General features: G+C 48.5%; 1 protein-coding gene across 2 annotated transcripts; it reads left to right on the forward strand.

Moving 5' to 3' along the window:
• The first annotated feature begins 383 nt into the window (after nucleotides 1-383).
• Nucleotides 384-26816, forward strand: prep (prolyl endopeptidase). 2 transcript variants are annotated; one of them, XM_045695590.1, is made up of 15 exons: nucleotides 384-501; nucleotides 2521-2595; nucleotides 6460-6593; nucleotides 6900-7030; nucleotides 7620-7829; nucleotides 8313-8434; nucleotides 8807-8912; nucleotides 12281-12472; nucleotides 14346-14543; nucleotides 14946-15049; nucleotides 16189-16325; nucleotides 21668-21762; nucleotides 21852-21983; nucleotides 22171-22327; nucleotides 24210-26816. In XM_045695590.1, exons 3-15 carry the CDS (start codon nucleotides 6538-6540, stop codon nucleotides 24502-24504), a joined length of 1935 nt encoding a protein of 644 aa, XP_045551546.1. In that variant the 5' UTR covers nucleotides 384-501; nucleotides 2521-2595; nucleotides 6460-6537; the 3' UTR covers nucleotides 24505-26816. The 2 variants fall into 2 exon arrangements, with proteins under 2 accessions (XP_045551546.1, XP_013999368.1); XM_014143893.2 differs by lacking the exon at nucleotides 384-501 and adding an exon at nucleotides 1816-2024.

The following is a 26816-nucleotide window of genomic DNA, read 5'->3' on the forward strand; positions in this document are numbered from 1 at the left end:
TTTGGAAGGAATCAGTGGCTCACTGCAAGCATTACAAAGCAATCACTAACCTGTTATTCAGTGGAGTGGGTGTTTGGTCCAAGTCTGGGTTTAAGGGTCTCTTTTCCAAGCTTTAAAAGGATAAACATTCAACATTGGCCATATTGTCAATCCAGCATGACTTCTGCCACGCTCAAAACAACTGGAAACACGGAACTGGGAAATCTCAGACTTCAGTGAGTTCAACACAACTGGGATCTCTGAAAAAAAAAAGAGGTCCGACTGGGAAAATACATTTTTAACAGTCATCCAACTCGGAATTGCAAGTCGGGAACTCTGGCATCTTTCTAGAGCTCCGACCTGAAGATCACCGACGTCATGATTCAACCTTGCTTTTTTCCCCCCGAGTTCCCAGTTGTCTTGAAAGCATCATAAATCCAGAGAATGCCAGACTTTGATGACAGTTTTCCCACGAAGAACCATCACACCACCTTCCTTTTCAAGTGAGCACAGCACAACAAGGTGAGTCCAAAAATGTATTTTATGCTGCAGAATAAATGTAATATGCCAGGAACATATGTATACTGTAGCTAAGAAAGTAATACCAAGTGTATGTTGTGTAGTAAGCTGTTGTTGCCCATGTGCCTCACCTTAATAATTTGGTCCCTTTTCCCCTCATAATTTAGAATACTGTTCTGACTTGGTGGTGCACATGTAGCCTATAGCCTGTTTTAGAGAAATGTCATCATCGAATGTTGTAAGAGCTTTCATTGTCTGTTTATATGCCCCCTTTATTTATCCTACGGTTCTGACTTGGTGTACAGGGAGAATACTGTAAGAACGGCCCATGTTCTGAATTCTGCCATTGTACATTTCAAAAGTGCTAAACAAATAGTTATATTGACTACATCCGTCCTAGCTCGCTCATGAATGTCTTAATCAAAATTACGGATTGCTCGTTGTCCCCTTATGCCATAGTTTGTACATCTCAACTGTCAGTAGAAATCACATTTGTTTAAGTAAGTCAGCCAAGGCAGTAAATGAGGCTGAATGAACTGTTTCGCTGAAAGACAGGGCTCTGCTGATAGCCATGTGTAGCAGTGGTAAGGTATTGGGACTGCTGTTGGGACAGCTTTATGTAGGTCCTAACAAGTTGTGGTCACCGTTAGAGTACAATTAATGGATCGTTTAGTGTAGTGGCTTTGCTGGCATGCATCTACATATTTTTTTGGTTTGTTTGCCCCACCAAAATTGACATGCTAAAATCGCCACTGCGTGTATTTACTTTCAAATATTGCACGTAAATAGCCTCATCATTATAGATCCAAATTCAGCCGTCCAAAACCCACTCTTCATCCACAAATCCACCGACAGAGGACGCTCTCGCTACTCAACCGCTCCTATCAGCCAACCTGGATGCTGTCTTGGAGGTGACTTTTGATTGTTTCCAGCTAATGCTGCGTTTATAACCACGTGTGATGGTGGTAATTGCCAGTTAAGTCGCAAATACGAGTTGGATACAGTCACGTGCTTTGAACTTGTTGAGAAACGCTGATTGGCTAATGGAAAAAAGCTGCGTCTACCATAAACTAAAAGCACAGATCTCGTGCTTGTGAACCATGTATAGTGTTCAAAATCCATATTAATAGATGTCTTTTATAAATAATGGTTTGTTGTTGTATTTAACTTCAGAAAATGTTAATATCGAGGTCATATCCTTCGTAGACAACATCAGAGTTTAGCATGTGGGAGAAGTCTGAGCTCAGTGATGATATAGTAATTACCAGTTGGAGGGCCGTTCTACTAGAATCCCCAGTCGTATGTGGTAAATACCACCTTCCCACTTGGTTATGAACGCAGCATAACTAAGCAAATCCATTCTGGCTAGAGCTTCAACATTCAAGTTGATGTTTGTTCGGATCCAGAAAGTCATAACAAAACCAGTCATTTATTCTTTTACACAACTTTTCTTATTACGGAATCCCTGAACAGTCACTTCTAAGATGTCTTTTCAGTACCCACATGCTTACCGTGACGAGGCAGTTGTAAGTAACATGCTAACTAGCTTGTTAGCTAGCTAGTAGTAACCAGTAACAGCTAGCTAGTCATGTCGCTTTCAAGTGAATGATGAGGAGCTAGCCACTTGCTAGCTAGCTTGCTCTTTATAACCCAGTGAGCGTGTCATGTACCGGCACTTGCTAGTTAGCCCTCTATTTAGTTGGATAGCTTGAGGCTACTAAAATAACTTAGCTAGTAACGTTATTTGAACAAATGAACATATCAACCGAGTTCGCTAGTTAACTGTTGTCTTGTAGTATAACTAGCTCAAATGAATGAGCTAGCTTGCTAGGATTTTGTTAGCTTTATTTCATGTTAGCTGCTAGCCATGCTTAGGCTGGCTAGTTAGCAGCTAAAGTTGCCTCTGCCATTTTAGCTTAGCTAGTTATCACATAACAGCCAGCAGCAAACGATGAATGATCAAATTTGTTGGCTGACTGCTGGCGCACATTCTGCATTTCACCGGCTTGTTATTTCTGATAGGTGGATGACTACCATGGCAACAAGATTCCTGACCCGTACAGTTGGCTGGAGGACCCAGACAGCGAGAAGACGCAGGTAAATGCTGTCTGTCATGTCACTCCAAATACGGTGTGTATTTCAGCACCACTGGCTCAAGGAATGTTGTGGCAACGTTACCAGCACGTTTGTCAGGGAGTTCTTAGTCAACGTCAATTTGGTGACAGAAATTCACATGAAATGTAATATTAGCACCATTATCTAGGTATAAAGTTAGTTGGACAATGTGGATTGCGTGCCACTGTCAACACCTTCCCAAAATCAAGGACAAAGACCCATGTCTGTATTGTCTAACAGATATGGGACAGTCAAGTCACTAACAAGGTATAAACCTAGAATGTCCAAACATAGCGTTGACATAGGCAGCTGAAGGGTTCCCGAACTGGCAGTGATTTTATTTGGCCCCCCAAGTCTTCTGAGCAAAAAGTTATATAAAAAACATTTGTTTATTTTTGGACATAAAAGATGGTAAAAATACCAGCAAATCAACTGCAAGTGGTTTTAATTTTGGAAATCTCTTCCAAAGTATTCCCACACATAATAAAGATGTATGTGATCGTATATAAATGTAAGTAAGGTTTGAAATAATTATGTTTTAGTTAATTATTATATCTGTTTGGGCTTCTTGCTGTCAATTTGCAGTCTACAAATGATTTGTAATTATGTTCCGGTCCACGACCATCCACTCAAGAAAAAATTGTCCTGAGTCTAGTTGATGATCCCTGAGCTACTGACACCGTAGATCAGTGGTTCCCAAACTTGTTTGACCCATGACCCCATTTTGTTACATGAAAATTCTCGTGACCTTATGAAAATGTATGTAATTAACAGCCATCAAGTTAACTTTTTTAATTGGGGCTATGGCAGTCAATTGCAAAACATTCTAGATCGTATTCTCAACTTACCATCACATACTTTAAGGTGGGGCTATGAGAATCAATTGCAAATTAGTTTGACATAATTGCTCTTATCTCACATCCACTAATGAGATGGGTGTGTTTGATGCATGTTGCGTCGGAGCTTCTCAAAGTCAGTCGACAGTGCGCCCTCACCTCTTCTGTCACATCCAACCTGGATTGATATTTGTCTTTAATGCAGATGAGAGCACTGAATCAGCATACCATGAGTTTTAATGCTAGGCGGGAGACAGAACAGTATTTCCTTTGACTCAGGAACCAAAACTCTTCCATAGTGACCCGTGAATGCATGGTCTGTGGCATTTGACCACATGACAGCGTGATCAGCTGTTAGGTTTCACTTACTGGCATGTTAACTGAGCCAGGATCACAGTCAAATGAATTTCGCTGATTTGGTCACTCATGTAGAATATTTTGTATTTCCCCCTTTCTAAATATTTCTTACATAGGCAAGGAGACACTTTTTTTTTTTCATTACACAAAGTCAACAGTCTGTTTTTTTACATCCGTTGCGAATGACAACAGTTCCTCTCTCAATTCAAAAAATCTTTCCAACACTCCCCCTTGATAACCACCAAGCCTCGGTGTGAAATAGAACATTGTCCTTCTCTGATCCCATATCTCCACTTTCAGTAGTTTTGTGAACAGGTGTGCACGATGAAGTTTACAATCGAAGTTAGCTGCTGCATATCTCAGAGTTCTGCGCTCAGCTCTTTTTCCACAGGTTGCTTTCAGTGTATCCCTTCTAGCTCAGTGGGTGTATCATACAATGCGTCCATATGGCAGAAGGAGACACATTCATAACTAGAATGCAGAGGCCTTCCCGCCATAGATGTAGACCTATCTGTGGAAAAGCCCACCATTCAATCCCATGGAATCTGTTTTTTTTGTCAATATAGCCATGCAGCACACTGAACATCCCCTGTGCCGTTTCATACCCTCTACGAGGGGATGTCCTCGTAGAGAGTACATGTAGCGAACACAAGTCAATGCATGGGCATCTCGGCCCTCACAGCTATTGTCCATTTGGAGAGGGGAGTTTTTGAGTCGTTCAGGCAGTTTCCTCTTGATTGCTAGCTATAGCATAAATTGTTAGTTTCACATTGTTATCTGACAAAAGTATTGATGTGAGTGTCTGTGCCTCTGCCTCCCCACACATTGTTTTCACCATATCAATTGCGGCCGTTAATTTCAGTCTCTGCAAGAGTGTGTGGTTTCATAGCGTAGTGGGCTGAGCCATTCACAGTGGCCTTTTCCCACTACCTAAGGGTGCTCTCTGGTTGAAATTTTACTTTTATATTTGAATAATTTTCATTTAGATTTTTAAGGTAAACCACATTACAATGATTTTGAGAGACGAAGACAATTATATATTCTTTACCGGGATTTTGGAAATTCTCCCACAACCCCATTTTCATATCAGGCGACCCCCTATTTTGGGATCAGCTGCGTAGATGTTGCAACGAGCCCCACCTTCTGTGAGTTAGTGGTCATTGCAGTGGTGTTAATAAACTCAGCAAAAAAAGAAACGTCCTCACTGTCAACTGCGTTTATTTTCAGCAAACTAACGTGTGTAAATATTTGTATGAACATAAGATTCAACAACTGAGATATAAACTGAACAAGATCCACAGACATGTGACTAACAGAAATGGAATAATGTGTCCCTGAACAAAGGGGGGGTCAAAATCAAAAGTAACAGTCATTATTTGGTGTGGCCACCAGCTGCATTAAGTACTGCAGTGCATCTCCTCCTCATGGACTGCACCAGATTTGCCAGTTCTTGCTGTGAGATGTTACCCACTCTTCCACCAAGGCACCTGCAAGTTCCCAGACATTTCTGGGGGGAATAGCCCTAGCCCTCACCCTCCGAACCAACAGGTCCCAGACGTGCTCAATGGGATTGAGATCCGGGCTCTTCGCTGGCCATGGCAGAACACTGACATTCCTGTCTTGCAGGAAATCACGCACAGAACGAGCAGTATTGCTGGTGGCATTGTCATGCTGGAGGGTCATGTCAGGATGAGCCTGCAGGGAGGATACCACATGGGGGAGGAGGATGTCTTCCCTGTAATGCACAGCGTTGAGATTGCCTGCAATGATGACAAGCTCAGTCATTGCTTCCCTGTGACACACCGCCCCAGACCATGACGGACCCTCCAACTCCAAATCGATCCCGCTCCAGAGTACAGGCCTCAGTATAACGCTCATTCCTCGACGATAAACGCGAATCCGACCATCACCCCTGGTGAGACAAAACCGCGACTCGTCAGTGAAGTGCTTTTTCCCAGTCCCGTCTGGTCCAGCGATGGTGGGTTTGTGCTCATAAGCGACATTGTTGCCGGTGATGTCTGGTGAGGACCTGCCTTACAACAGGCTTACAAGCTCTCAGCCTATTGCGGACAGTCTGAGCACTGATGGAGAGATTGTGCGTTCCTGGTGTAACTCGGCAATTGTTGTTGCCATCCTGTACCTGTCCCGCAGGTGTGATGTTCGGATGTACCGATCCTGTGCAGGTGTTGTGACACGTGGTCTGCCACGGCGAGGACGATCAGCTGTCCATCCTGTCCCACTGTAGCGCTGTCTTAGGTGTCTCACAGTACGGACATTGCAATTTATTGCCCTGGCCACATCATGCCTCCTTGCAGCATGCCTAAGGCACGTTCACGCAGATGAGCAGGGACCCTGGGCATTCATCTTTTGGTGATTTTCAGAGTCAGTAGAAAGGCCTCTTTAGTGTCCTAAGTTTTCGTAACTGTGACCTTTTGCCTACCGTCTGTAAGCTGTTGGTGTCTTAATGACCGTTTCACAGGTGCATGTTCATTAATTGTTTATGGTTCATTGAACAAGCATGGGAAACAGTGTTTTAACCCTTTACAATGAAGATCTGTGAAGTTAATTTGTAAAAATCCAAATATCTTTGAAGACAGGGTCCTGAAAAAGGGACGTTTCTTTTTTTTGCTGAGTTTGTCTTGTTTCTTCCCAGGCTTTTGTCAATGCTCAGAACCAGCTGACGCTGCCCTACCTGGAGCGCTGTGAGGTGCGGGACCTGTTCAAGGAGCGCATGACGGAGCTCTACGACTACCCCAAATACAGCTGCCCCTTCAAGAGGGGGAGCAGGTGAGAGAATGAAAGAGGGAGACTTGAGGCCGTACATGGAGGTTTTGACCTTTTCTCAATTTGTCTTTCTGTGACTCCTCACATCCTTTCTCTCTGCCTCGTTCTCAACTGTAGTGGACGGGGAGATCCATGCTTCCTCATGTATTTTCTTGTCCAATGCATTTTGAGAAGGAAGCAAGGAGAGAGGACTTGAGGCAATATTAATTGAGAATGAGCCAAAATACAGCCTTCCCCTAAAGATGGAGACTTGTCTTTTGGGTAGTTTAGTTCCTTGGCTTTGTACTGATACTTTACCCCCCGCTGCAGGTATTTCCATTTCTACAACACGGGCCTCCAGAACCAGAGTGTAATGTATGTTCAGGAGAGTCTAGAGGCAGAGCCCACGGTCTTCCTGGACCCGAACACTTTCTCTGAGGACGGGACTGTCGCTTTACGAGGTGGGGGATGGAAAGATGGTCAAGCAATGCTCATTATGATGTAGAATATTGTCTTGTTTGTAATACTGTACAGATGACTGTTTCCTTCATGATGTGTGTTTCTGACATCACGTTCTACTGTACTGAATAGCCTAGAATCAACCAGTATACTGTATCACCCTTTACGCTGCACTGGCCTGTTTACACATCTACCACAGTTGCTGGAAAGGACCATGTGAAAGGGAAAGTAAAATTATAAGCCAGTACAGTGCGTGTTGGCACTAAAATACAGTAGATACTAGAACCTGCCAATGATGTGTATATAAACGCAATATGAATATATTTACAATGCATTATAAATTAATATATTCAACACTATTCACAATGCATTATAAATTAATATATTCAACACTATTCAATGCATTATAAATTAATATATTCAACACTATTCACAATGCATTATAAATTAATATATTCAACACTATTCAATGCATTATAAATTAATATATTCAACACTATTCACAATGCATTATAAATTAATATATTCAACACTTCACAATGTAAATAATGTGAATGGTTCCTCTGACTATGCTCTACTTGTGTCCTTCAGGTTATGCATTCTCAGAGGACGGCGAGTACCTAGCATACGGCACCAGCGCCAGCGGCTCTGATTGGGTGGAGATGCGCTTCCTGCGGGTGGAGGGGGCCGTGGCCCTAAATGACCGGCTGGAGAGGGTCAAGTTCAGCTGCATGTCCTGGACCCATGACGGCAAGGGCCTCTTCTACAACTCCTACCCCAAGCAGGAGGGCAAGAGTGACGGTGAGGGGATGTTTGGATATTTAGAGGGGAACTAGTTTGTTCAATTTTTTGTTTTAGTTAAATGTATTAATTTTACATGGACATCCTAGCCCGGAATCTACAATGAATAATGGTTTGTTTCATTCCACGGGTTCAGTCAGGATCTGCCTTTATCAAAACACTTTGTGTTTGTCTTTAGTGAGGGGTTTTATGCAAAATCAATTAACCTGCCATTGGATCACCTTCAATCAATCAGAAAACCATATCTTTTTATGCAGTAGTTAAACAAGGTGATATTCAGTGTGGATTCCAGGCTAACTTTCCTATGGACATCCTGCTTCACTAGAATGTTTTTTAACTGAGCAGCCTCTGTCCTCACTACCTCATCCTGTGTTGTGTTTACGTATCGTCTACATCCCATCCTTCCTTCCTGACATCTGTCAGGTTCCTCATCATCACAAGGGGGCAGACATAGATGAACACATTACTGTCTCTCTCATCTAGGCACTGAGACGTCCACCAACCTGCACCAGAAGCTCTACTTCCACGTGTTGGGGACCCCCCAGTCCCAGGACTGCCTGTGTGCCGAGTTCCCCGACCACCCCAAGTGGATGAGTGGGGTCGAGGTACGCTGCTGGACTTGGCTAGACACTAAACAGACCGGGACTTGACTGTCTCATATCTCTTAGACAATGCAAAAATGGTTTTTAACTTTAGTCCTAGTACATTTTTGAGGAGACACAACGTGCATGAAGTGTGCACTCGTGAGTTTCCACCATCTGTGTTACACCAGTCCTCTCCCTTTATGTCCATAGAGGGAAGTGGACAGCACAGAATCTGACTTGTAGTTCTTGTCTTATGTCCCTGATATTTCTAATCCTAATTCTAGTGACATAATGCCTCTAGTCATCAGTGTAGGTTTCTGGTTGATTAGCGCTAGCTGCACAGTGTTGTTGTATTAGCATTCTGAAAGGTGTCCGTGTGCGGTCTCACTCCAGGTGTCAGATGACGGGCGCTACGTACTGCTGTCCATCAGGGAGGGCTGTGACCCGGTCAACCGGCTGTGGTACTGTGACCTTCAAACCTCTGCTCAGGGTATCACAGGTACCATACACACCACAACCTAATCAGATCAGTCTTTCTCTTTAACTCATAATCACCATCCACTGACCGGCTACCATATTTGTTGTAGGGCATAGGCTTTGACTTGATGTGTTATCAAGAACACCCACTATAGATTGTGAATGTATTGTCAATGTCTTGTGTTGTGAATAGGGCTGTGGCGATCATGAAATGTCGTCAGCCGGAGATTGTCAAGCAAATAACTGGCGGTCTCATGGTAATTGACTGTTAATTAACATTATCACATTTAGCAACTCCTGGCTTCCACAGACCTTTGGAACATCTACATTTTAAAAAGTCTAATAAATCCATTATTTTAGACAGGTCTAAAGAAACATGATATGAAGAAAATGTTGTCTATTTCAGAAGGACCGAATAGCATACTCTGAGTTGTCCTTATGTTAGGTCTGGCTATGCCAAATGGCTGTAGGCTACACTAGTTGATTTAGCAGACGAGATTTGCTTAGAATTCTGTGGCATCGGGGCCTCCCGAGTGACGCAGTGGTCTAAGGGACGGCATCGCAGTGGTCTAAGGGACGGCATCGCAGTGGTCTAAGGGACGGCATCGCAGTGGTCTAAGGGACGGCATCGCAGTGGTCTAAGGGACGGCATCGCAGTGGTCTAAGGGACGGCATCGCAGTGGTCTAAGGGACGGCATCGCAGTGGTCTAAGGGACGGCATCGCAGTGGTCTAAGGGACGGCATCGCAGTGGTCTAAGGGACGGCATCGCAGTGGTCTAAGGGACGGCATCGCAGTGGTCTAAGGGACGGCATCGCAGTGGTCTAAGGGACTGCATCGCAGTGCTAGCTGTACCACTAGAGATCCTGGTTCGAGTCCAGGCTCTGTCGCAGCCGGCAGCAACCGGGAGACCCATGGGGCGGCGCGGCGCACAATTGGCCCAGCGTTGTCCGGTTTAGGGGAGGGTTTGGCCGACAGGGATGTTCTTGTCCCATCACGCTCTAGCGACTCCTGTGGCGGGCCGGGCGTAATGCACTCTGGCTCAGTCGCCAGGTGTAGGGTGTTTCCTCCGACACATTGGTGCGGCTGACTTCCAGGTTAAGCGGGCTTTATGTCAAGAAGCAGTGCGGCTTGGTTGTGTTTCGGAGGACGCACGGCTCTCGACCTTCGCCTCTCCAGAGTCCGTATGGGAGTTGCACTGATGGGACAAAACTGTAATTACCAATTGGAAACCATGAAATTGGGGAGAAAAAAAAAAAATGGGTAAAAAAAAAAGAATTCCGTGGCATTATTTTATGTTTTGAAGAATACAATTGAACAAAGCTGAATAAAATAGAACGGATATTTTCTCCAAACGATTTGAGGAAGTGCGCACATGCGGCTATTCTGTGTTGAGCGGTTAACAAAGAAATAGGTACTCCTATACAGCCAGTGGCTGTTGTGCCCTTAGGAAATGGTATTGTTATATTCAGCCTTTCTCCCTGAGTGCTGCATGCTCCGAAGCACCTCTCACTCACATGGCTCTCCATCACATGATCAGGTCTTTCTCACAGGCTACAAGTGAAGACAGACACATCGGGGACGCAACTGCGCGTGTCCTTATCCAATTCTGAGGTGCATATTGAAGATATTGGAAGAACTGTCCACATTTACTTTTCGTCAGCCAACAAGATGTGTAGGCCTAATGAACAGCAAAAGCACTAGCATATGTAAATCTACTATCCCCCAAAGTACAAAAGTCGACCTATTCTGTGTGAGAAATAAATATTCCAAACATAGTCTGGGACAGTTGTGGGATGTGATAGATCCCAAATTAATACAACCACTAGCATCAACAAACTTTTTTCACGCAATGATGCTGTCACAACAGATCAGAACATTTAACTTAATGTTGATAAACTATTAGGCTATTTCTTCACATTATAAGCGCAGCACCGCCCACATGGGCTATGAGCGTGAATGTTCCATTAGCGGAAATGATCTTCCCCAAACTTGAAACTCATGCGCTGCTTATGTATGTAGTTAGGCTCTACTCCCCTTGTAAAGCAGATTAATGTGCTTCATTTAAAAAAGTTATTTGACCACTTTAGTTGTGATACAAACCTTTATCAAAACATATACAGTGGGGAGAACAAGTATTTGATACACTGCCGATTTTGCAGGTTTTCCTACTTACAAAGCATGTAGAGGTCTGTCATTTTTATCATAGGTACACTTCAACTGTGAGAGACGGAATCTAAAACAAAAATCCAGAAAATCACATTGTATGATTTTTAAGTAATTAATTAGCATTTTATTGCATGACATAAGTATTTGATCACCTACCAACCAGTAAGAATTCCGGCTCTCACAGACCTGTTAGTTTTTCTTCAAGAAGCCCTCCTGTTCTCCACTCATTACCTGTATTAACTGCACCTGTTTGAACTCGTTACCTGTATAAAAGACACCTATCCACACACTCAATCAAACAGACTCCAACCTCTCCACAATGGCCAAGACCAGAGAGCTGTGTAAGGACATCAGGCATAAAATTGTAGACCTGCACAAGGCTGGGATGGGCTACAGGACAATAGGCAAGCAGCTTGGTGAGAAGACAACAACTGTGGGGCGGGGGACCTCTGTTGCCAGGTCCCGTTAATTTTCATGCAAGCCATGTCGGCTCCTGTTAAGAGAAGCAATATGCTTAATATTAGGAAAGTTTATAAATCAATATAGGTTTAGCCTATAGAAAGCCTCCATTAAAAAAAGCATCCTATCAGCTATCTCTATTTTCTCACACAATTGCATAGTCTATAAAAATGTTGCGCAACACGAACTCATGCGTGAAGTGTATGATCAGATTTTCAGGGGCGGCAGGTAGCCTAGTGGTTAGAGCGTTGGACTAGTAACCGAAGGGGTGCAAGATCGAATCCCCAAGTTGACAAGGTAAAATTCTGTCGTTCTGCCCCTGAACAAGGCAGTTAACCCACTGTTCCTAGGCCGTCATTGAATATAAGAATTTGTTAAGTAAAGGTAAAATAAAAAAATATATAAACATTTTCATTGATGTCAGAGTGATTAGAGGGACAACAGAGTGCTGAGTACCAGGCAGTTAGCAACTTTAGTAGGCTACTAATGACCATCATCAGCATCAGAGCTTGGAGAAGCCTAATTACCGTGACTAAACGTTCATGTGGAATTTGACTGCCTTCATGCCTTGTGACTTCCGGTTTGGAGGTAATACGGTCACCATAATAGCCCTAGTTGTGAATGTATTGTGTTGTGAATGTATTGTAAGTGTCTTGCGTTTTCAATGTCTTGATTGGCCCTCCCCATGTGTTGCCTTACTAAGAGTATTTGTTTAGTTGACTGTAGCTTAGTTGAAGATGCCAAGTTATCTCTCTCCCCTCCAGGCCTGTTGCCGTGGGTAAAGCTAATAGACAACTTTGATGCGGAGTACGAGTATGTGACCAACGAGGGCACGGTGTTCACCTTCAAGACCAACCTGGAGGCCCCGCGCTACCGTCTCATCAACATCGATTTCGCCCAGCCCGCCCAGGCCAACTGGAAGGAGCTCATCCCCCAGCATGACAAGGACGTCATCGGTAGGTCACAGACTGAATGAAAGAAGAGGGTTTTACCAACATAATATGCTAACTTTATAGCTTGACAACAAGAATATCCACTTAAAAGGAAAAAGTAATGTCCGCTGTGTTCTGCTCTCAATAAGTGATGTTTTAGTATAGCTAAAGGTGAAATAGATAATTTGGTAATCACTTTTTGTGATAATTTAGATATTCACTTTTTGGCAGTAGGAGCAAACAGTGAAGACATGCAGTGCCTTCAGAAAGTATTCATACCCCTTGGCTTATTCCACATTTTGTTGTTACAGCCTGAATTCAAAATGTATTTTCTCACCCATCTACATACAATACCCCATAATAACAAAGTGAAAACATGTATACATTTATTGCTATTTTATTGAAAATGAAATGCATAAATATCTCATTGACATAAGTATTCATTGCTATGCACTCCAAATTAATCTCTGGTGCATCCAATTTCTTTTGATCATCCAAATGTCACTACATCTTGATTGGAGTCCACCTGTGACCAATGAATATGATTTAGAAAGAAACACCTGTCTATATAAGGTCCCACAGTTGACAGTGCATGTCAGAGCAGAAACTATACCATGAAGTCCAAGGGACTGTCCATAGATCTCGAGAGAGAATTGTGATGAGGGGAGGGTATAAAACAATGTCTAGAGTGTTGAATGTTTCCAAGAGCACATCATTGGGGAATGAAAATAATATGGAACTGCCTAGAGCTGGCCGTCCGGCCAAACTGAGCAACCGGGCAAGAAGGACCTTGGTCAGGGAGGTGACCAAGAACCCAATGAACACTCTGACAGAACTACAGAGTTCCTTGGCTGAGATGGGAGAACCTGCCAGAAGGACAACAGTCTCTACAGCACTTCACCAATCTGGGCTTTATGGGAGAGTGACCAGATGGAAGCCACTCCTGAAAAAGGCACATGACGGCATGCCTGGAGTTTGCAAAAAGGCACATGAAAGACTGAGAGCATAAGGCAAAACATTCTGTGGTCTAAAGGGATTTTTTTTTAAAAGTAACTATTTGGCCTAAATGCAAAGCGCTCTGGAGGACAACAGGCACAGCACCTCGCCTGTCTAACACCATCCCTATTGTGAAGCAGGGTGGTGAATGGAGCCAAATCCTTGATGAGAACCTGCTTCAGAGTGCAAACAACCTTAGACTGCGGTGAAGATTTACGTTCCAACAGGACAATGACCCCAAGCATACAGGCTTCAGAACAAGAATGTGAAAGTCCTTGAGTGGCCCAGCCAAAGCCAAGACTTGAAAATCTGTAGAAAGACTTTAAGATTGATGTTCACCATCGCTCCCCATCTAATTTAAGAGTTTGAAAAAATCTGCAAGGATGAGTGGATGAAAATCCCCAAATCCAGATGTGCAAAGCTGATGCAGACATGCCCAAGACGACTCAAAGCTGATGCAGACATGCCCAAGACGACTCAAAGCTGATGCAGACATACCCAAGATGACTCAAAGCTGTAATTGCTGCCAAAGGTGCTTCTGCAAAGTATTGACTCGGGTGTGAATACTTATGTAAATGAGATTTCTGTATTTAATTTTCAATAACATTTCTAAAAACGTCTTCATTTAGTCATTATGGGGTATTGTGTGTAGATGGGTGAGATTTGGATTGAATACCTTTCTGAATTCAGGTTGTAACACAACAAAATGTGGATTAAGTGAAGGGGTATGAATACTTTCTGAAGGCACTAACAGTTTTTTTTTTTTTTACAGTTGGTTTAAAGCAGGTCCTAACAGGAAATAACATCCATATTCTGTCTAGGAATACTCTGTCTAGGTGATCATGGTTTTTAAACTTTTAGATTGTTTGACTAACCCTCGTCTTGTGGTCCCCCTCTCTAGTGTTTGCCACCTGTACCTACAACAGCCTCCTCTTTGTGTGTTTCCTGCACGACGTGAAGAATGTGCTGAAGATGTACCGTCTGAGCTCGGGGGAGGAGCTCAGGACCTTCTCTCTGGACGTGGGCTCTGTGGTGGGCTTCACCGGACGCAAGAGAGACTCTGAGATCTTCTACTACTTCACCTCCTTTCTGTCGCCAGGTATCAGAGACAGGCTTGCGTGGTGTCGGGGACCGGCTTGCGTGGTGTCGGGGACAGGCTTGCGTGGTGTCGGGGACAGGCTTGCGTGGTGTCATAGCAAAGACACGTGGTGTCAGAGCGCACACACACATACACTCTGTGGTGGGCTTCACCGGACAGACGCGAGAGGGAATTAGAGGGAGACTTGGATACACGAATGCTGGCATGGGCGCACACACACACACATGCACCAATGCGCACACACAAATTTTCAACAACTTCACCTCTTTCCCGCCGCCAGGTATCGCTCATGCTATCAGACCATCTCATACAGGTTATTTCAGGAGTCCGTATGGATCTTCTATCATACTACAGTGACAAGTCAATGACCTGTCCTCTCCCTGTCTTTGTCCTGTTGTCCAGCCATCATCTACCACTGTGACCTGACCAAGGAGCCCCTGCAGCCCCACGTGTTCCGCGAGGTCACCGTCAAAGGCTTTGACCCCTCCGACTACCAAACCACTCAGGTAAGATACCTACAAGTGACTCAAATAAAATAAAAAATGTTCGAATCTGTTCTTTTTTCCCCCCTGCATTCTGAACAGCCAAAAAGTACATGGAATCAGATATTTCAAACCACCTTTGTTGGTGGCTTGAAATCAGATACAAATCTGATTCTTGGTAATGTGACTTGTCTGAACAGTCAAATCAGATTTATTTTCCCTCAAGTGGTTTGTTGACTGTTATTCAGCATATCTCGTTTCTTACTGGCTACTCCGTTGACAGGAACGTCTGGTAGTCAATTAGCTTGTTAATTGTTTACCAACAAATGAGTGAACGCTCTAGAAAACAAACAGCTACCTAGCTAGTTGACTGCTGTAACTAGACAAAAATAACTTTTGTTTTAAAAGTTGGATTATCTTTTCCTTTGAGGCTTTTAAAGTGTTCTCAATTTGTCGGGGCATGGACTGTACAAGGTGTTGAAAGTGTTCCACAGGGATGCTGGTCCATGTTGCCTCCAATGCTTCCTACAGTTGTCAAGTTGGCTGGATGTCTTTTGGGTGGTGGACCATTCTTGATACACACCGGAAACTATTGAGCATAAAAAACCCAGCAGCATTGCAGTTCTTGGCACACACCGGTGTGCCTGGCACCTACTATCATACCCTGTTCAAAGGCCCTTTTGTCTTGCCTATTCACACTCTGAATGGCACACATACACAATCCATGTCCCAGTTGTCTCGAGGCTTAAAAATCCTTCTTGGACCTGTCTCCTCCCTATCGACACTGATTTGAAGTGGATTTAACTAGTGACATCAATAAGGGATCATAGCTTTCACCTGGATTCACCTGGTCAGGTGTTCCTAATGTTTTGTACACTCTGTGTACACGCATACTATACAAATTAAAAGAAAGTTGCACCCTCATCTGTCCTTGCGGTGGATATGTTTGACCCATTTTTAGGCTAAAGATGAAACGTTGGTCAAATATATCGACAGGAAGGAGCGACATTTTTCTTATGTATAGTTTTATCTTCCGTTGTTCAGCGCCTCTCCTAAAAAGTTAATTTATTTAGATGATGATCTATACAAATACAAACCACCAGAATTGACTGATACCATGTATGTGTTTTCACACCAACAAGCCCCTGTATCTGTGTGTCCAGGTATTCTACCCTAGTAAGGACGGCACAGAGATCCCCATGTTCATCGTCCATAAGAAGGGCCTGAAGCTGGACGGCTCTCACCCTGCCTTCCTCTACGGCTACGGAGGGTTCAACATCTCAATCACCCCCAGCTACAGGTACCACCACCACCTGGTCCCACCCCCAGCTACAGGTACCACCACCACCTGGTCCCACCCCCAGCTACAGGTACCACCACCACCTGGTCCCACCCCCAGCTACAGGTACCACCACCACCTGGTCCCACCCCCAGCTACAGGTACCACCACCACCTGGTCCCACCCCCAGCTACAGGTACCACCACCACCTGGTCCCACCCCCAGCTACAGGTACCACCACCACCTGGTCCCACCCCAAGCTACAGGTCCCACCACCAGCTACAGGTACCACCACCACCTGGTCCCACCCCAAGCTACAGGTACCACCACCTGGTCCCACCCCCAGCTACAGGTACCACCACCACCACCTGGTCCCACCCCAAGCTACAGGTACCACCACCTGGTCCCACCCCAAGCTACAGGTACCACCACCTGGTCCCACCCCCAGCTACAGGTACCACCACCACCACCAGGTCCCACCCCCAGCTACAGGTACCACCACCACCAGGTCCCACCCCCAGCTACAGGTACCACCACCACCTGGTCCCACCCCCAGCTACAGGTACCACCACCACCTGGTCCCACCCCCAGCTACAGGTACCACCACCACCTGGTCCCACCCCCAGCTACAGGTACCACCACCACCTGGTCCCACCCCCAGCTACAGGTACCACCACCACCTGGTCCCACCCCCAGCTACAGGTACCACCACCACCTGGTCCCACCCCCAGCTACAGGTACCACCACCACCTGGTCCCACCCCCAGCTACAGGTACCACCACCACCTGGTCCCACCCCCAGCTACAGGTACCACCACCTGGTCCCACCCCAAGCTACAGGTACCACCACCTGGTCCCACCCCAAGCTACAGGTACCACCACCTGGTCCCACCCCAAGCTACAGGTACCACCACCAGCTACAGGTACCACCACCACCTGGTCCCACCCCCAGCTACAGGTACCACCACCACCTGGTCCCACCCCCAGCTACAGGTACCACCGCCACCTGGTCCCACCCCCAGCTACAGGTACCACCGCCACCTGGTCCCACCCCCAGCTACAGGTACCACCGCCACCTGGTCCCACCCCCAGCTACAGGTACCACCGCCACCTGGTCCCACCCCCAGCGACAGGTACCACCGCCACCTGGTCCCACCCCCAGCTACAGGTACCACCGCCACCTGGTCCCACCCCCAGCTACAGGTACCACCGCCACCTGGTCCCACCGCCAGCTACAGGTACCACCGCCACCTGGTCCCACCCCAAGCTACAGGTACCGCCACCTGGTCCCACCCCAAGCTACAGGTACCACCACCAGGTCCCAGCTACAGGTACCACCACCACCTGGTCCCACCCCCAGCTACAGGTACCACCACCACCTGGTCCCACCCCCAGCTACAGGTACCACCACCACCAGGTCCCACCCCCAGCTACAGGTACCACCATCACCAGGTCTCGCCCCCAGCTACAGGTTCCTCCACCAGATCCCAGCTACAGGTTCCTCCACCAGATCCCAGCTACAGGTTCCTCCACCAGATCCCAGCTACAGGTTCCTCCACCAGATCCCAGCTACAGGTTCCTCCACCAGATCCCAGCTACAGGTTCCTCCACCAGATCCCAGCTACAGGTTCCTCCACCAGATCCCAGCTACAGGTTCCTCCACCAGATCCCAGCTACAGGTTCCTCCACCAGATCCCAGCTACAGGTTCCTCCACCAGATCCCAGCTACAGGTCCCTCCACCAGGTCCCGCCCCCAGCTACAGGTACCGCCACCAGGTCCCGCCCCCCCATCTACAGGTACCGCCACCAGGTCCCGCCCCCCCATCTACAGGGTCCCGCCCCCAGCTACAGGGTCCCGCCCCCAGCTACAGGGTCCCGCCCCCAGCTACCGGGTCCCGCCCCCAGCTACCGGGTCCCGCCCCCAGCTACAGGGTCCCGCCCCCAGCTACCGGGTCCCGCCCCATGTCCCGCCCCCAGCTACCGGGTCCCGCCCCATGTCCCGCCCCCAGCTACAGTGTCCCGCCCCAGGTCCCGCCCCCAGCTACAGGGTCCCGCCCCCAGCTACAGGGTCCCGCACCCAGGTCCCGCACCCAGCTACAGGGTCCCGCACCCAGGTCCCGCACCCAGCTACAGGGTCCCGCCACAAGGTCCCGCACCCAGCTACAGGTCCCGCCCCCAGCTACAGGTACCGCCACCAGGTCCCGCCCCCAGCTACAGGTACCGCCACCAGGTCCCGCCCCCAGCTACAGGTACCGCCACCAGGTCCCGCCCCCAGCTACAGGTACCGCCACCAGGTCCCGCCCCCAGCTACAGGTACAGCCCCCCAGGTCCCGCCCCCCAGGTCCCGCCCCCAGCTACAGGTACCGTCCCGCCCCCAGCTACAGGTAACGCCCCCCAGGTCCCGCCCCCAGCTACAGTGTCCCGCCCCCAGCTACAGTGTCCCGCCCCCAGGTCCCGCCCCCAGCTACAGGGTCCCGCCCCCAGCTACAGGGTCCCGCACCCAGGTCCCGCACCCAGCTACAGGGTCCCACACCCAGGTCCCGCACCCAGCTACAGGGTCCCGCCACAAGGTCCCGCACCCAGCTACAGGTCCCGCCCCCAGCTACAGGTACCGCCACCAGGTCCCGCCCCAGCTACAGGTACCGCCACCAGGTCCCGCCCCCAGCTACAGGTACCGCCACCAGGTCCCGCCCCCAGCTACAGGTACCGCCACCAGGTCCCGCCCCCAGCTACAGGTCCCGCCCCCCAGGTCCCGCCCCCAGGTCCCGCCCCCAGCTACAGGTACCGTCCCGCCCCAGCTACAGGTAACGCCCCCAGGTCCCGCCCCCAGCTACAGGTCCCGCCCCCAGCTACAGGTCCCGCCCCCAGCTATAGGTCCCGCCACCAGGTCCCGCCCCAGCCACAGGTCTTGACCCCAGCTATAGGTACCGCCCCCAGGTCCTGCCCCCAGCTACAGGTCCCCCCCCAGCTACAGGGTCCCGCCACCAGGTCCCGCTCCCAGCTACAGGGTCCCGCTCCCAGCTACAGGTCCCACCCCCAGCTACAGGTACCGCCACCAGGTCCCGCCCCCAGCTACAGGTACCGCCACCAGGTCCCGCCCCCAGCTACAGGTACAGCCCCCCAGGTCCCGCCCCCCAGGTCCCGCCCCAGCTACAGGTACCGTCCCGCCCCCAGCTACAGGTAACGCCCCCCAGGTCCCGCCCCCAGCTACAGGTCCCGCCCCAGCTACAGGTCCCGCCCCAGCTATAGGTCCCGCCACCAGGTCCCGCCCCCAGCCACAGGTCTTGACCCCAGCTATAGGTACCGCCCCAGGTCCTGCCCCCAGCTACAGGTCCCCCCCAGCTACAGGGTCCCGCCACCAGGTCCCGCTCCCAGCTACAGGGTCCCGCTCCCAGCTACAGGTCCCACCCCCAGCTACAGGTACCTTCACCAGGTCCCGCCCCCAGCTACAGGTCCCGCCCCCAGGTCCCGCCCCCAGCTACAGGGTCCCGCCACCAGGTCCCGCTCCCAGCTACAGGGTCCCGCTCCCAGCTACAGGTCCCACCCCCAGCTACAGGTACCTTCACCAGGTCCCGCCCCCAGCTACAGGTACCGCCACCAGGTCCCGCCCCCAGCTACAGGTACCGCCACCAGGTCCCGCCCCAGCTACAGGTACAGCCCCCCAGGTCCCGCCCCCAGGTCCCGCCCCCAGCTACAGGTACCGTCCCGCCCCCAGCTACAGGTAACGCCCCCAGGTCCCGCCCCAGCTACAGTGTCCCGCCCCAGCTACAGTGTCCCGCCCCCAGGTCCCGCCCCCCAGCTACAGGGTCCCGCCCCCAGCTACAGGGTCCCGCACCCAGGTCCCGCACCCAGCTACAGGGTCCCGCACCCAGGTCCCGCACCCAGCTACAGGGTCCCGCCACAAGGTCCCGCACCCAGCTACAGGTCCCGCCCCCAGCTACAGGTACCGCCACCAGGTCCCGCCCCCAGCTACAGGTACCGCCACCAGGTCCCGCCCCCAGCTACAGGTACCGCCACCAGGTCCCGCCCCCAGCTACAGGTACCGCCACCAGGTCCCGCCCCCAGCTACAGGTACCGCCACCAGGTCCCGCCCCAGCTACAGGTACAGCCCCCCAGGTCCCGCCCCCCAGGTCCCGCCCCCAGCTACAGGTACCGTCCCGCCCCCAGCTACAGGTAACGCCCCCCAGGTCCCGCCCCCAGCTACAGGTCCCGCCCCCAGCTACAGGTCCCGCCCCCAGCTATAGGTCCCGCCACCAGGTCCCGCCCCCAGCCACAGGTCTTGACCCCAGCTATAGGTACCGCCCCCAGGTCCTGCCCCCAGCTACAGGTCCCCCCCCCCAGCTACAGGGTCCCGCCACCAGGTCCCGCTCCCAGCTACAGGGTCCCGCTCCCAGCTACAGGTCCCACCCCCAGCTACAGGTACCTTCACCAGGTCCCGCCCCCAGCTACAGGTCCCGCCCCCCAGGTCCCGCCCCCAGCTACAGGTCCCGCCCCCAGGTAACGCCCCCCAGCTATAGGTCCCGCCACCAGGTCACGCCCCCCAGCTATAGGTCCCGCCACCAGGTCCCGCCCCCAGCTATAGGTCCCGCCACCAGGTCCCACCCCCAGCCACAGGTCTTGACCCCAGCTATAGGTCCCACCCCCAGGTCCTGCCCCCAGGTCCCGCCCCCAGCTACAGGTACCGCCACCAGGTCCCGCCCCCAGCTACAGGTACCGCCACCAGGTCCCGCCCCAGCTACAGGTACCGCCACCAGGTCCCGCCCCCAGCTACAGGTACCGCCACCAGGTCCCGCCCCCAGCTACTGGTACCGCCCCAGCTACAGGTACCGCCACCAGGTCACACTGGATGTGTCGTTCAGTTACTACATGTAATGATGTCGCTTTAATCTTGATTTCTTCTTTTCATTTCCTCATGAAATTGTACTTGTTTACTGCTATACACACAGTGGCTTCCATAATTATTGGGACTGTGAAAATATTTGTCTTCTTTTGGCTCTGTACTCCAGCACTTTGGATTTGAAGTGATACAATGCCTATGAGGTTAAAGTACAGACAGTCAGCTTTAATTTGAGGGTATTTTCATCCATATCGGGTGAACTGTTTTAAATTACAGCATTTGTTGTACCCAGTTTAGGTCCCCATTTTAGGGGACCAAAGGTATTGGGACAAATTCACTTATGTGTATTAAAGTAGTCAAAAGTATAGTATTTGGTCCCATATTCCTAGTACACAATGATCACATCAAGCTTGTGACTCTACAAACTTGTTGGATGGATTTGCTGGTCGTTTCGGTTGTGTCAGAGACAGACGGGGTGTCAGAGACAGAATAAAGGAAGTAAGGTGATGTTAAATGTTGTTTCCCAGTGTATCACGGCTGATCTTTGTCCGACACATGGGAGGAGTCCTGGCTGTGGCCAACATCAGAGGAGGGGGGGAGTACGGAGAGACCTGGCACAAAGGTAACACACACAACCCCTCTCAACTCAATTCCCTCTGTTTTACACACTTTTACACTCACACATTGATCTCTCTGTGTGTTTTTCTCCAGCGGGCATGCTGGCCAAAAAGCAAAACTGCTTCACAGACTTCCAGTGTGCAGCAGAGTACCTCATCAAGGAGGGCTACTCGTCCCCCTCCAAACTCACCATCAACGGAGGGTCCAACGGGGGCCTGCTCGTGGGTACGTTGCGGAATGACATCACTTTTTCTTGTTGATGCTTTTAGTCATTGACCTGAAAACCAACCCTGACACTTTCCTAAGCTAACAGTTTTGTTGACATCGGAATGTCTGTCTGTGTATATACAGCGGTTTTGTCTTACTGTCTTTGTGTGTGTGTGTGTGTCTGTCCTGCCCTCTGCCCCCCCAGCGGCGTGTGTGAACCAGCGGCCAGAGCTGTTTGGCTGTGCCGTGGCCCAGGTGGGCGTCATGGACATGCTCAAGTTCCACAAGTTCACCATCGGCCATGCCTGGACCACTGACTTCGGCTGCTGTGAGATCAAGGAGCAGTTTGACTGGCTCATCAAGTGGGTGCTAGTGCTACACTTCCCTAAGCCTAGCCTGGTTCCAGATCAGTTTAGCTTTGTAGCCAACTTCTATGGTGGTTGTCATGCCAGTAACCATAGGTGTTCGCTACACAGCACAAACAAATCTGGAACCTGGCTACAGTTAGCCTGTTTGGGATATTAACATGAATCTTTCAGTATTCCAGAACCGCTTGATTTAGTGTAATTCCAAAAGTGCAAACGTCAAGTGCAGCTATTTGACATACAGTGCATTCGGAAAGTATTCAGACCCCTGGACTTTCTCCACATTTTGTTACGTTACAGCCTTATTCTAAAATGTATTAAATAAAACATGTCCTCATCAATCTACACACAATACCCCATAATGACAAAGCGAAAACGGGTTTAGAATTTTTTGCAAATGTATTGAAAATAAAGACACCTTATTTACATAAGTATTCAGACCCTATGAGACTTGAAATTGAGCTCAGGTGCATCCATTTTCCATTGATCATCCTTGAGATGTTTCTACAACTTGATTGGAGTCCACATGTGGTACATTTAAATTGATTGGACATGATTTGGAAAGGCAGTGGATGTCAGAGTGAAAACCAAGCCATGAGGTCGAAGGAATTGTTTGTGAGCGCCGAGACACAGATCTGGGTAAAGGTACCAAAATAATTCTACAGCATTGAAAGTCCAAGAACACTGTGGCCTCCATAGTTCTTAAATGGAACAAGGTTGGAACCCCCAAGACTCTTCCTAGAGCTGGTCGCCTGGCCAGACTGAGCAATCGGGGAAGAAGGGCCTTGGTCAGGGAGGTGACCAAGAACCCGATGGTCACTCTGACAGAGCTCCAGAGTTCCTCTGTGGAGATGGGAGAAAATTCCAGAAGGCCAACCATCTCTGCAGCACTCCACCAATCAGGCCTTTATGGTAGAGTTGCCAGACGGAAGCCACTCTTCAGTAAAAGGCCCTTGACTGCCCGCTTGGAGTTTGCAAAAAGGCACATAAAAACTCTCAGACCATGAGGAACAAGATTCTCTGGTGAAACCAAGATTGAACTCTTTGGCCTGAATGCCAAGTGTCATGTCTGGAGGAAACCTGGCACCATCCCTACGGTGAAGCATGGTGTTGGCTGCATGATGCTGTGGGGATATTTTTCAGTGGCAGGTACTTGAAGACTAGTCAGAATCGAGGGAAAGATGAACGGAGCAAAGTACAAAGAGATCCTTGATGAAAACCTTCTCCCGAGCGCTCAGGACCTCCGACTAGGGCGAAGGTTCACCATCCAACTGGACAGCGACCCTAAGCACATAGACAATGCAGAAATGGCTTCGGGACAGGTCTCTGAATGTCCTTGAGTGGCCCAGCCAGAGCCTGGTCTAGAAACTGATCGAACATCTCTAGAGAGACCTGAAAATATCTGTGCAGCGATGCTCCCCATCCAACCTGACAGAGCTTGAGAAGATCTGCGGAGAATAATGGGAGAAACTCCCCAAATACAGGTGTGTCAAGCTTGTAGTGTCATACCCAAGAAGACTCGAGGCTGCAGTCGCTGCCAAAGGTGCTTCAACAAAGTAGAGTACTAATGTAAATAAATTTACATTTACATTCAATACATTTGCAAAAATGTATAAACTGTTTTTGCTTTGCCATTATGGGCTATTGATGAACTATGGGCTATTTTTTTATCAATTTGAGAATAAGGCTGTGACGTAACAAAGTGTGGGAAAAGTCAAGGTGTGTGTGAATTCTTGAGGATTGCACTGTATCTATTTGCTCCATGTTTGGTGTATTAAAACCTGTACACAATAGTTTTACCGCACATCATCATCCCTGTAGAAATCTGTCAGTGATGGACGATCATCGTCCCTGTAGAAATCTATTTTTCTTCTTCCAGGTACTCCCCGCTCCATAACATACGCGTGCCCGAGGGCGAGGGCGTCCAGTACCCCGCCGTCCTCCTCCTCACGGGTGACCACGATGACCGCGTGGTCCCCCTACACTCCCTGAAGTACATTGCCACGCTGCAGCACGTGGTGGGCCGCTGGTCGGGTCAGAGCAATCCACTGTTCATCCACGTGGACACAAAGTCGGGCCACGGCGCCGGAAAGCCCACCAGCAAGGTCATCCAGGAGGTGGCTGACACGTACGCCTTCATCGCCCGCTGCCTCAGCCTCTCCTGGGTCAAATGAAGAGGAGGGGAGGTTCCCTGGAAGTCTGTTTCTAGGGGAAGTGTCTCTATCGGTGTCTTAGTTTCATTCTCGTTCTTTTTTGTATTTATAACTAATCTTTTTGTTCAGCTGTTCTCCTTCCCTCCTCTCAACGCTGCTGTGGACTTACTAATTTGTTCCTGAGCAGTAATCAATCTCTTCCTACCCGTTTGTCTGGCCTGTATTAACCACCCCTCTCTCTTCCTGGTTCTCCCTTCCCTGTGTAGGCTTGCTTTGGGCATGGGCTCCAGGTCAGCCGGACTATACAGTTACCCCTCTTATCCCCTCCACCCCCATGGGCCAGCCCCAGGACTTACCCCCCTGTCTCCACCCTCACCTCACTTATAAGCGATTCACTATATATATCTAGAAGAAGAAAAAAACATCTCTGGATAAGCTTTGTTGTACAGTTAAAGGTCAAATCCACTGCATTTAAAACAGTCAGCAATAATTTCATGAAATCAGAGTTTGTGTAATTTTACCGAGGCTGAATATATTCCTTCCACAACCATAAGACCCACTAATCATTACATTATTTCATCAAAATAGTTGTACTTGCTTTTTTTTTGCAATAATCACTAATCTGGCTTTCAGGTCTGTCTATAAAAATGTACTTTTTGTTACAAATGTAACCAGAACCATGCATAATGCACATTCACTAATAATGTAGCAGCCATTCTAGAAAATGATCACTGGTCTCATCATTGGTCTCATAAACAATCTCTCAAGCACAAGCCCACGTGCTAGTTAGTAGCCAGCTAATATTTATATTTCTAGTTTAGCCAACTTGGATCTAGGTATAATTTCATTAGCTCTGAATTCAGCTAACAAGGTAGAACAGTTGAATTGTTATGAACACACTCTTCTGTCCATCTCCAACTGTTTGAACAGCGTGCTAGCCTGTCCACTTCGTTCAGATGTTGAAATCAAGTGGCCTACCTTATTTCTGAATGAGAATGAGATGACAATTCCTTAGAATTATTTTATGCTTATTGCACATTTATAAAACAGACTGGACAGCTAGTGTAACAGTGTTTATTTGACTAAAATACTGCTAGCGATATGTTGTACCGTAATGCGCGCACGACAAACTGAGCATTAATTTTCCAGATGAATGTTCATTGGTAAATTTGTTTTTTAGTAGTGTCTGCTCTGCTCAAAATCTGAGGAGTTGAAACATAAACAGGGTTTCATTAGAAAGGTTCATTTCTCCTCTATTACAGTAAAATCATTTCTCCATGTGTTGTGGTGTCCATATGACCTTTTCTGTTGGACCGAATCACAACTGCAAATAGTGAGTTGAAACCGCTTGTCAGAGAGGAAGAAGAGATTTCTCATCTTTGTTGTGTGTGGCAGGGGGGCGAAACGACAAGTGTCACTCCAATCTCCAAGCCCTATGTGCTTATTTTGAACCTAAGCTTGTCTTCTGCCTTGCCACCTTTGGGACAACGACTCCCATTGTTAGGACGGAGACATGAGCATCTAGTCATTATATACAGATCTCTGGTGTAAATGTACACAGCACAGAAGGAGTGAATGAGAGCGAAAATACATGAGAACAAGACGACATAAATGCTCATAAAAACAAAGAATACGAAAACTTGGACCAGCCTCAGGACTTACCCCCCCCCCCCTGTTTCCACCCCTCACCTCTCTGGCCCCAGACTCCCCCACCAAACCTCCCTCTCTCCCCCATGAGCCAGCCACAGGACTTACCCCCCTGTCTCCACCCCTCACCTCTCTGGCCCCAGACTCCCCCACCAACCCCAGGACTTACACCCCCCATTAGCCAGCCCCAGGACTCAGCTCTTACTCATATGAGTCATTCTCTTCTGTATTGTGGCTCTAATAGGTAAAGCCTTGTTAAAGTGTTAGTTCAATGTTGAGAGATGGGTGATACATGGTTGGACTTAACTTGAACTGTATAGTTTTATCAGCCTAGAGGTCAAGGATCAAGTCTGCAAAGGTCATCAGTAGGGGAACATGAAATGAAGTAGCCCCCAATTGGTGCTACCCCCTACCACCACAAACACAGACAATTGTATGTGTTTATCAATTGGAACGCTGTTTGTCAGTAGGTTATTGATTTCAGCACTCTTCAGTGTTCGCATGAATGATGATAGGTATAGGTAATTTTGTTGTTTTGTGTTCAGGAGGACTAATGCAGAGTGTGTGTCTGACTGATATTAATTTCTACCTCTTGGCGTGCTGATTGTTAGTTTACCTAATAAAGGGACATAAACAACAACAATGTACTACAATGCCACAACTTCAATAAACCGTTTTTTTTTAAA

The sequence above is a fragment of the Salmo salar genome, chromosome ssa15, assembly GCF_905237065.1.
Source record: "Salmo salar chromosome ssa15, Ssal_v3.1, whole genome shotgun sequence".
Classification (NCBI taxonomy): domain Eukaryota; kingdom Metazoa; phylum Chordata; class Actinopteri; order Salmoniformes; family Salmonidae; genus Salmo; species Salmo salar.